The sequence below is a fragment of the Tamandua tetradactyla genome, chromosome 4 (assembly GCF_023851605.1).
Source record: "Tamandua tetradactyla isolate mTamTet1 chromosome 4, mTamTet1.pri, whole genome shotgun sequence".
In the NCBI taxonomy this organism is placed as follows: domain Eukaryota; kingdom Metazoa; phylum Chordata; class Mammalia; order Pilosa; family Myrmecophagidae; genus Tamandua; species Tamandua tetradactyla.
Genome location: NC_135330.1, coordinates 184,832,340 through 184,844,675, shown reverse-complemented (window position 1 = coordinate 184,844,675; position 12,336 = coordinate 184,832,340). Strand labels below are relative to the sequence as shown.

General features: G+C 36.2%; 1 protein-coding gene across 2 annotated transcripts in view; it reads right to left on the bottom strand.

Annotated features, from left to right (window-relative positions):
• The window catches only part of RNF17 (ring finger protein 17), a 137,118-nt gene that overhangs the window by 115,300 nt on the left and 9,482 nt on the right, over positions 1–12,336 (bottom strand). For both annotated transcript variants that reach the window (XM_077158768.1, XM_077158769.1), the window contains exon 3: positions 2,183–2,277. In XM_077158768.1, coding sequence (XP_077014883.1) covers positions 2,183–2,277 — 95 coding nt within the window. The remainder of the gene's footprint in view (positions 1–2,182; positions 2,278–12,336) is intronic.

Here is a 12,336-nt window from a genome sequence, read left to right as displayed (position 1 = left end):
TGACCATACGATTGTGAAAATCTTGTGACTGATATTACCTATATTCAGCGTATGGAAAAATGAGTAAGTAAAATAAGAAAAAATAAATAAATAAATAAATAATGGGGTGGGAGATATGGGTGTTCGGGGTATTATTTTTTACTTCTATTCTTATTTTTATTTTTTTCAAGTAATGAAAATTCAAAAATCAACTGTGATAACAAATGTACAACTATATGATGATACTGTGACCCACTGACTGTAAAAATTGGATGACTGTATGGTATGTGAATTAAAAAGAAGTTAATTGTAAAATAAAAAGTAAGTCGCATTTCCACTGTCTATAGAGGACAGAGTTTTTGCCTTTTTAATCTTTATACAGTGGCTAGCACTCAGTAAGTACTTCGTGTGCTGAATAAATAAGTTTTTCATAAGCCTATTATATTCAGGAAAGAAACTATCATGTTTAAATTTTTCTTTGAAAAGAGTAAAGATAATAAGTAAGGAAATATATTATTTTCAAGGGTTAATTTTAAAGTGTATGGTGTTTTTAAAGTCAAGAACTTTCACATACAATTACATATCATTAGTTTCCTAAGGGAAAAAAAGAAGGATCTTTGCAACACTGGGTTGGCCTTAGCACATAGCCTAAGTGGTTAGGGGGTGAGCCCTCTTGAGTCTGCCATAATTTGCACAACCCATTGTTTAAACTCAATCTTTCTCACCCAGTAAGTCTTCTGCTTGACTTCTGTAGATGTTCACATTTGGGACCCCAAAATTTAATAGCAAGGCCTATTCCATGGGGATAAGACCTGAGGTCACTGATTACACTGAGTCAGAAGGATTCCTAAAGATTTATTTAAGTCACCTTACACAGTGCTCATGGAGGAAGTAACTGGTGAAATTCACAGAGAGTTATTGAGAAAAGTGTTGGTATCGTGTAATCTGCTTTTCTAGTTCTGGCTCTGTTGATAACCACCTGTCAGACTTTAGCTATGTGGTTTCACTACCCAAAGAATAAACTAGAACTATTCTTTTGGTTTCTGTCTAAACACTCATTTAAGATCAGACACAGAAACTGCAGAAGTAACATGAAAAGCCAAGAATTCTAGCCTAAAGAACTTTGGATAGGCAATAAGAAATCACAGAGCAGGGAAGAGACTGCACATGATAAGCAGGCAGGCAAAAGAGAATCAGATAATTAGGTTATGGATATGGGTGATATTGCAGATGCCAGAATCTGCAGGAGGTAAAAATGTATGGGATATGAAGAACTGAGTGATTTATATACACTTGGCACCATTAAGAAAATGCTACATTTCAAATGAGATTGTTCCTTAAGGGTATCCTATATATATCCTATATATTATATATATATCCTATATATTATATATATATCCTATATATCCTATATATTATATCCTACATGGTCTACCACCATATTAAATATGCTTTATAAAGCTAAAAGTTACATATAAATAAAATTTACATCTGAGTAGCACTCCAGTAAATTGACAAGGCATTAATAAGAGGGTTCTTTAACTGTAAAAAGTTGCAAAGTCAAAGTTTGCCTCTTTACTCTGCAAGCAGCACTGGGAATATACAGAAGAACTAAATGCGGTCAACGGTTTTAAAGAGGCCTATAAACCGGCAGAGGGAGACATACACAAAAAAGGTAAAGTAAGTGCTTGTCTCTAGCTGAGGTGTGTTTAAAAAAATCTGCACTACTCATCCAAAAAAAGCATTTATTAGTACATACATTGCAAAGTCTCATAAAAGAATGGAAAAAGAATAAGACAATCCCAAAGTTATTACCATTTCTTTTATAATACTCCTACCTCACCTTTTCCCCAAGTCTTCTACTATACTGTTTTTGTGCCACTCTTAATAATCAGCAGAGAAATAAATTATCTTTTTCTCTACCATCCTCTCATCCTGGCAACATTAACTTTTGTTAATTATGTATTCTTAGATTTTCTCATCTTGGTGTGGTAATCCTAGCATTCTTTACTTTTTCACGTTAAATAAGGGCAAACTAACACTGCTCTTTAGAAGATGGCTAAATCAAATTATGAACTTTAATAGCTCTTTATAAATGATGGGTTGTAAACACAGACAGAATGACATTTTGCCATTAAATCTAAAATTTTTTTTCAGACATAAACTGAACTTTCATACTAAACTAAGTGCACAGAGAACTTACTTTTTAGGCTGCAGTTTTTCCACAAAAGAATCTCCTTTAACACATTCCTCTACTGGGTAGTATCTTCCTTGTCTTGTATTCATAATTGTAACAACCTTAGCACAAAGAAAGTCATTCAATCAATTCTGTTTATCCAGAATCCAAACAACTATGTAAGTGTGCCCATTCATAGATACAGATGATAACTTCAAAGATACTCCATAACCAAAGAGAAAATTGTTTTTATATGATGCCCTTACCTTATTTTAATTTTTGGAAGAAATTAGTAATTTGGAAACTATTAATTAAAAAGGACATTAAATTAACTAAAACACTTTAGTTTCTAAATGAAAGCATTTCTAAATGAAATGCTTGCAACAATACTTTATAAATTTACTGTAAAATTTTCTACAATGATATCTTAAGATACACCCACAGTTTAAAATATTCAGGAGCAAATTTATCAAGAAAATTGTAAGTTCCAAGTTAAGGAAACAAAAAGAATGTATTAGAAGACCTAAAACAAGAACCGAATAAATGGAGAATCATGACAGGTTCAAGGAGAGGAAGATTTAATATCCTAAAATGTCACTCCATATAATATAGGATTATTACAATTCTGAAGTTCATTGAGAAAAATGTATTGTGCACCAATTACAAAAGGTTTAAATACCATTCAGTAGAGACTTATTCCACCAGATAATAAAGCTACTGGAATTAAAATGCTACAGCACCGGCACAATAAATTAGTAGAACAGAGCCTTGAAACAGACTCAAAGATACGTAAAATCTTAATATAGAATATAAGTAGCATTCCAATTAATTGGAGAAAGGATTCAACAAATGGTGTGGGAAAGTCAGCTGACTGTTCTAAAGAATAAAGTTACACATCCACATAAAATCATATAAATTACAGAAGGATTAAATACATATCTTTTTTAAAAAAAATGTTAAAAGTATTGGAAAAAAAGGAACTTTTATACATTAATAATTCTGAGAGGGGAAGGTCTTCCTAATCAAAAAGAAAACCTAGAAGGCACAAAGAACGGGAGAGATGACTAAGAAACATTTCTTGGTGCTGCTATAATAGGATAGTCACGTAGAAAAAGAATGAAATGTGACCCCCAACATACAGCATACCAAAAAAAAAAAAAAAAAAAACCCACACATTTCTGAATAGACAAATAAACAAAATCAAAAGTGACAGAATTTGGAGAAAATATTCACAGTACACAAGACAGAGAATTAATATGGTTATCACATGAAGAACTCTTGCAAGTGAGGCAAAGGACAAATAATTCAAGAGGAAAATATGCAAAAGTTATGAAAAGATCTGTTGAAGATTCTGAAGAAGACAAATTAAAAATTAAACAAGAAATGTCACTAGTCAGGGAATTACAGTTTAAAACAATGAAAAATTTATCTTTGCCTATAAAATTGCTCAAAATTAAATAAATAAATATATATATATTTGTCATATATATATATGACAAATCCAAACAGATTTGTTTTAGAGCTGGAAATTTCAGCTGATAAATTTTTTGAGAGGTGGGTGGGTTTGACAAATTATGTGAAGATATAGTGAAAAAATTTTAAAACTACTTAAATGTTATCAGTAAAGGAGTGATTAAGAAAATTATAGTACTTCTTTTTTTTTTAACTTTTTTAATTAAAAAAATTAACAAACAAAACATTTAAATATCATTCCATTCTACATATACAATCAGTAATTCTTAATATCATCACATAGTTGCATATTCATCATTTCTTAGTACATTTGCATCGATTTAGAAAAAGAAATAAAAAGACAACAGAAAAAGAAATAAAATAATAAAGAAAAAAAAAACTATACGTACCATACCCCTTACCCCTCGCTTTCATTTACCACTATTTCAAACTGAATATATTTTAACATTTGTTCCCCCTATTATTTATTTTTATTCCATATGTTCTACTCTTCTGTTGATATAGTAGCTAAAAGGAGCATCAGACATAAGGTTTTCACATTCACAGAGTCTCATTGTGAAAGCTATATCATTGTTCAATCATCATCAAGAAACATGGCTACTGGAACATAGCTCTACATTTTCAGGCAATTCCCTCCAGCCTCTCCACTACATCTTGAACAAGGTGATATCTACTTAATGCGTAAGAATAACGTCCAGAAAACCTCTCCACTCTGTTTGGAATCTCTCAGCCATTGACACTTTGTCTCATTTTACTCTTCCCCCTTTTGGTCGAGAAGGTTCTCTCAATCCCTTGATGTTAATTCTCAGCTCATTCTAGGGTTTTTCTCAGTCCCTTTGATGCTGAATCTCAGCTCATTCCAGGATCTTTGTCCCACTGTTGCCAGGAAGGTCCACACCCCTGGGAGTCATGTCCCACGCAAAGAGGGGGAGGGTGGTGAGACTGCTCATCATATTGGCTGGAGAGAGAGGCCACATCTGAGCAACAACAGAGGCTCTCTTGGGGGTGACTCTTAGGCCTAAATTTTAAGTAGACTTGACTTATATCCTTTGTGGGGTTAAGTTTCATGTGAACAAACCCCAAGACTGGGGGCTCAGCCTATAGCTTTGGTTGTCCACACTGCTTGTGAGAATATCAAGAATTCAACTTGGGGAAGTTGAATTTCTCCCTGCCTCTCACCATTCCCCGAAGGGGGCTTGCAAATACTTTTCCAGTCACTGATCAAATCACTCTGGGATTCATCGAGGGATCACTCTGGACAAACCAACAAAATCTCATGTGCTACCTGAGATTCCAAGTACTTATGACATTCAATCAAACCATCTACATGAGTTATATTAGGAAATGCTCTAGTCAAAATCTAAATTTTGTAACATTTTTTGCTTTAGTCTCACACATAAGGTGACATTTTAAAGTATTAATTATCATCTATTTTCAGCACCCTGCAGTAATGACATTCTTTTGTTCTTCCTCATGCCAAAACATTTTTAAAATTTGTACATTGTACATTTCACTATTATTATACACTCTAGGCATTCCTAGATTATACCATCTCGATCTTTAACATCTATCTTTCTGATTTCATTTATGTCCCCATCCCTCCTCCCTCTATCATTCTCACATGCAGCTTCATTCAGTGTTTTAACATAATTACATTACAGTTAGGTAGTATTGTGCTGTTCATTTCTGAGTTTTTGTATCCAGTCCTGTTGCACAGTCTGTATCCCTTCAGCTCCAATTATCCAATATCTTGCCCTATTTCTATCTCCTGATGGTCTCTGTTACCAACGACATATTCCAAGTTTATTCACTAATGTCAGTTCATATCAGTGAGACCATACAGTATTTGTCCTTTAGTTTTTGGCTAGTCTCACTCAGCATAATGTTCTCTAGGTCCATCCAAGTTGTTACATACTTCATAAGTTTATTCTGTCTTAGAGCTGCATAATATTCCATCGTATGTATATACCACAGTTTGTTTAGCCACTAGTCTGCTGATGGACATTTTGGCTGTTTCCATCTCCTTGCAATTGTAAATAATGCTGCTATAAACATTGGTGTGCAAATGTCCATTTGTGTCTTTGCCTTTACATCCTCTGAGTAGATACCTAGCAATGGTATTGCTGGGTCATATGGCAATTTTATATTCAGCTTTTTGAGGAACCACCAAACTCCCTTCCACTGTGGTTGCACCATTTGACATTCCCACCAACAGTGGATAAGTGTGCCTCTTTCTCCACATCCTCTCCAGCACTTGTCATTTTCTGTTTTGTTGATAATGGCCATTCTGGTGGGTGTGAGATGACATCTCATTGTGGTTTTGATTTGCATTTCTCTAATGGCCAGGGACATTGAGCATCTCTTCATGTGCCTTTTGGCCATTTGTATTTCCTCTTCTGAGAAGTGTCTGTTCAAGTCTTTTTCCCATTTTGTAATTGGGTTGGCTGTCTTTTTGTTGTTGAGTTTAACAATCTCTTTATAAATTCTGGATACTAGACCTTTATCTGATATGTCGTTTCCAAATATTGTCTCCCATGGTGTAGGCTGTCTTTTTAATTTCTTGATGAAGTTCTTTGATGCACAAAAGTGTTTAATTTTGAGGAGCTCCCATTTATTTATTTATTTCTTCAGTGCTCTTGCTTTAGGTGTAAGGTCCATAAAACCGCCTCAAATTATAAGATTTATAAGATATCTCCCTACATTTTCCTCTGTTTTATGGTCTTAGACCTAATGTTTAGATCTTTGATCCATTTTGAGTTAACTTTTGTATAGGGTGTGAGATACGGGTCCTCTTTCATTCTTTTGCATATAGATATCCAGTTCTCTAGGCACCATTTACTGAAGAGACTGTTCTGTCCCAAATGAGTTGGCTTGACTGCCTTATCAAAGATCAAATGTCCATAGATGAGAGGGTCTATATCTGAACATGCTATTTCATTCCATTGGTCAGTATATCTATCTTTATGCCAGTACCATGCTGTTTTGACTACTGTGGCTTGATAATATGCCTTAAAGTCAGGCAGCGTGAGACCTCCAGCTTCGTTTTTTTTCCTCAAGATACTTTTAGCAATTCGGGGCACCTTGCCCTTCCAGATAAATTCGCTTATTGGTTTTTCTATTTCTGAAAAGTAAGTTGTTGGGATTTTGATTGGTATTGTGTTGAATCTGTAAATCAATTTAGGTAGAATTAACATCTTAACTATATTTAGTCTTTCAATCCATGAACATGGTATGCCCTTCCATCTATTTAGATCTTCTGTGATTTCTTTTAACAGTTTCTTGTAGTTTTCTTTGTATAGGTCTTTTGTCTCTTTAGTTAAATTTATTCCTAAGTATTTTATTCTTTTAGTTGCAATTGTAAATGGAATTCGTTTCTTGATTTCCCCCTCAGCTTGTTCATTGCTAGTGTATAGAAACACTACAGATTTTTGAATGTTGATCTCATAACCTGCCACTTTGCTGTACTCGTTTATTAGCTCTAGTAGTTTTGCTGTGGATTTTTCAGGGTTTTCGACGTATAGTATCATATCATCTGCAAACAGTGATAGTTTTACTTCTTCCTTTCCAATTTTGATGCCTTGTATTTCTTTTTCTTGCCTAATTGCTCTGGCTAGAACTTCCAACACGATGTTGAATAACAGTGGTGATAGTGGACATCCTTGTCTTGTTCCTGATCTTAGGGGGAAAGTTTTCAATTTTTCCCCATTGAGGATGATACTAGCTGTGGGTTTTTCATATATTCCCTTTATCATTTTAAAGAAGTTCCCTTGTATTCCTATCTTTTGAAGTGTTTTCAACAGGAAAGGATGTTGAATCTTGTCAAATGTCTTCTCTGCATCAATTGAGATGATCATGTGATTTTTCTGCTTTGATTTGTTGATATGGTGTATTACATTAATTGATTTTCTTATGTTGAACCATCCTTGCATACCTGGGATGAATCCTACTTGGTCATGATGTATAATTCTTTTAATGAGTTGCTGGATTGGATTTGCTAGAATTTTGTTGAGGATTTTTGCATCTATATTCATTAGAGAGATTGGTCTGCAGTTTTCTTTTTTTGTAATATCTTTGCCTGGTTTTGGTATGAGGGTGATGTTGGCTTCATAGAATGAATTAGGTAGCTTTCCCTCCACTTCGATTTTTTTGAAGAGTTTGAGCAGGACTGGTACTAATTCTTTCTGGAATGTTTGCTAGAATTCACATGTGAAGCCATCTGGTCCTAGACTTTTCTTTTTAGAAGCTTTTTAATGACTGATTCAATTTCTTTACTTGTGATTGGTTTGTTGAGGTCATCTACCTCTTCTAGAGTCAAAGTTGGTTGTTCATGCCTTTCTAGGAACTTGTCCATTTCATCTACATTGTTGTATTTATTAGCATAAAGTTGTTCATAGTATCACGTTATTACCTCCTTTATTTCTGTGGGGTCAGTGGTTATGTCTCCTCTTCCATTTCTGATCTTATTTATTTGCGTCCTCTCTCTTCTTCTTTTTGTCAACCTTGCTAAGGGCGCATCAATCTTATTGATTTCCTCATAGAACCAACTTCTGGTCTTATTGATTTTCTCTACTGTTTTTCATGTTCTCAATTTCATTTATTTCTGCTCTAATCTTTGTTATTTCTTTCCTTTTGCTTGCTTTGGGTTTAGTTTGCTGTTCTTTCTCCAGTTCTTCCAAGTGGACAGTTAATTCCCGAATTTTTGCCCTTTCTTCTTTTTTGATATAGGCATCTAGGGCAATAAATTTTCCTCTTAGCACTGCCTTTGCTGTATCCCATAAGTTTTGATATATGTGTTTTCATTTTCATTCACCTCGAGATATTTACTGATTTCTCTTGTAATTTCTTCCTTGACCCACTGGTTGTTTAAGAGTGTGTTGTTGAGCCTCCACGTATTTGTGAATTTTCTGGCACTCTGCCTATAATTGATTTCCAACTTCATTCCTTTATGATCTGAGAAAGTGTTGTGTATGATTTCAATCTTTTTAAATTTGTTGAGACTTGCTTTGTGACCCAGCATATGGTCTATCTTTGAGAATGATCCATGAGCACTTGAGAAAAAGGTGTATCCTGCTGTTGTGGGGTGTAATGTCCTATAAATGTCTGTTAAGTCTAGCTCATTTATTGTAATATTCAAATTCTCTGTTTCTTTATTGATCCTCTGTCTAGATGTTTTGTCCATTGATGAGGGTGGAGAATTGAAGTCTCCAACTATTATGGTATATGTGTCTATTTCCCTTTTCAGTATTTGCAGTGTATGCCTCACGTATTTGGGGGCATTCTGGTTCGGTGCATAAATATTTATGATTGTTATGTCTTCTTGTTGAATTGTTCCTTTTATTAGTAGATAGTATCCTTCTGTGTCTCTTTTAACTGTTTTACATTTGAAGTTTAATTTGTTGGATATTAGTATAGCTATTCCTGCTCTTTTCTGGTTGTTATTTGCATGAAATATCTTCTCCCAACCTTTCACTTTCAACCTATGTTTATCTTTGGGTCCAAGATATGTTCCCTGTAGACAGCATATAGAAGGATCCTGTTTTTTAATCCATTCTGCCAGTCTATGTCTTTTGATTGGGGAGTTCAGTCCATTAACATTTAGTGTTATTACTGTTTGGGTAGCACTTTCCTCTACCATTTTTCCTTTTGTATTTTATATATCATATCTAATTTTCCTTCTTCCTACACTCTTCTCCACACCTCTCTCTTCTGTCTTTTCGTATCTGTCTCCAGTGCTCCCTTTAGTATTTCTTGCAGAGCTGGTCTCTTGGTCACAAATTCTCTCAGTGACTTTTTGTCTGAAAATGTTTTAATTTCTCCCTCATTTTTGAAGGACAATTTTGCTGGGTGTAGAATTCTTGGTCAGCAGTTTTTCTCTTTTAGTAATTTAAATATATCATTCCACTGTCTTCTTTCCTCCATGGTTTCTGCTGAGAAATATACACATAGTCTTATTGAGTTTCCCTTGTATGTGATGGATTACTTTTCTCTTGCTGCTTTCAAGATCCTCTCTTTCTCTTTGACCTCTGACATTCTGACTAGGAAGTGTCTTGGAGAACGTCTATTTGGATCTATTCTCTTTGGGGTGCGCTGCACTTCTTGGATCTGTAATTTTAGGTCTTTCATAAGAGTTGGGAAATTTTCTGTAATAATCTCTTCCATTAATTTTTCTCCTCCTTTCCCTTGTCTTCTCCTTCTGGGACACCCACAACAAGTATATTTGTGCAGTTCATATTATCATTCAATTCCCTGAGCCCCTGCTCCTATTTTTCCATTCTTTTCCCTATAGTTTCTGTTTCTTTTTGGATTTCAGATGTTCTATCCTCCAGTTCACTGATTCTAACCTGTCTCTTGAAATCTACCATTGTAGGTTTCCATTGTTTTTTTCATCTTTTCTACTGTATCTTTCATTCCCATAAGTTCTGTGATTTGTTTTTTCAGACTTTCCATTTCTTCTTTTTGTTCATTCCTTGCCTTCTTCATGTCCTCCCTCAATTCATTGATTTGGTTTTTGATGAGGTTTTCCATTTCTGTTCGTATATTCAGAATTAGTTGTTTCAGCTCCTGTATCTCATTTGAACTATTGGTTTGTTACTTTGACTGGGCCATATCTTCAATTTTCCTGGTGTGATTTGTTATTTTTTGCCGGCGTCTGGACATTTAATTACCTTAATTAGTTTATTCTGGAGATTGCTTTCACTTCTCTTACCTAGGATTTTCTTGCTAGATGAGTTTGTTGTCTATCTGTTCTTTGACCTCCAGTTCAGCTTTTTCTGGGCCTCTAGCTTAAGTTTTGTTTAACAGAGGGTAATTTTTCAGTTCTTGTTTTCTTGTTTCTTGTCCTGCTTGTAAGGTTCCTTTTCCCCTCTCCACCCTTAGGAGGGTCTACATAGGTATTAAGACTCCAGCCAGGTTTTCCCGGACTAAACTGGCCTCCTTTCGGGGGGAAGGAGTCACCTGCGTCAGTTTTCCCTGAGGGTGAGACCCAGCAAGTTGAAAGACTTTCCTGTGAAGTCTCTGGGCTCTGTTTTTCTTATACTGCCCAGTATGTGGCACTTGTCTGTCTGCAGGTGCCACCAGCAAAAGATGTTGTGGCTCCTTTAACTTTGGAAGGCTCTCCCTGCTGGGGACAGAGGAAAGGTTGTAGGCTGGTTTTAATGGCTTCGAATTGCCAAGCCCTGGGGTCTGAATTCCTTGAGAGAGGGATTCCACCTAAGTTGGGCTTCACCCCTCCCCTGGGGAAGGCCCAGGTGGGAGACAGCCCTGAAAGCAGCCTGTTTCTGTGTATGCCTGGGACAGTTGCAGCCTGTGTAATCCTGCCGCTGAATCCAAAGGCAGCCAAGCCTCCGTGGAAACAGGTACGAAAGCCTCTGTTTCGTCCCCTTTTCTCTTTTTCGGTTAGTCCAACAGGCGACCTCCACCTTGACCAGTTTCGCCTGAGGTGGGGGCCTATTTTTAGTAGTCAGAATTTGTTTATTAACGCCACAATTGGTGTTTGGTTGGACTCAGTCCCTGCTACTGTTAGAGTCTCTTTCCTTTCCCTCCAGGAAGCCGCCTGTGGGGGAGGGGCGCCGGGCGCCGCGGCTTGGTGACCTCACTGTTCTGGAGACTTGTAGCTGGTCCAGCTGGTCCAGACTGGAGTACGCTGTGTGTCCGGTCACTATCGTGGCTCCGGGAGCTGTTCTGTACTGTTTCTGGTTATTTAGGAGTTGTTCTGGAGGACGAACTAAAACATGCACATTACTAAGCCGCCATCTTGGCCCCTCCAATGAGCAGTAAAGTACTTCTTTTTAAATTAGACTTTTATGCAGTCATTAAGTGTAATGCAGGATGTTATCAAAATCTTGAAGCCAGACTCAAAAGGATAAATACTGTATGATTTCACTGACAAAAGAAAATTCAGAGTCAAAAACTAAAGTATGGGTTACCAGGACCCAAGGTGAGGTAGAGAAGGGGGAATTAAGGATTAAATTGTATGGAGTTTCTTTTTGGGGTGATGGAAAAGTTTTGACAATGGATGATGATGATGGAAGGAGAAGATAGTAAACATAATTAACAGCACTGAATCATATACTTGAATGTGACTAAAAGGGTAAATTTTAGGTTGTATATATGTTACAGGACTAAGAGTAGAAAAAAAAAATAGTAGTCCAGGATACATCCTAGGGTATGTTGGTCAGATAATTTTAAAATATTGGCAAAGTCCCTTGAGGGACTGGAGAAAAAATATAGAACTATTAAACTTTCCTAATGGGGAAATCCCTGATACTCTCTCAAACATTAGGGACTTCCAAGTCAATAGGCTAAGCCCTTGATCTTGAAGCTTGCTCTTATGAAACATTTCTATAGTGGAGAAGCTAAGCCTACCTATAGTAATGCCTAAGTGTCACATTCAAAAAACCCCTTTTGTTGCTCAGATGTGGCCTCTCTCTAAGCTCAACTCTGCAAGGAAAATCACTACCCTCTCCCCTATTTGGGACATGACATCAAGGGGTGAAAATTTCCCCGGAAACATAGGACACGACTCCCAGGGATGAGCTTGGCCCTGGCACTGTGGGATCGACAATGCCTTCCTGATCAAAAGGGGGGAAAGAAAGTTCAAATAGAATCAAGAGGCTATTCTGGAGGCTTACTCTTCAGCAAGCTTCAGCTAGATATCGCTAATTGCCATGTGTGCTGGTCTGAATCTGTTAATACCCCCAAAAAGCCAA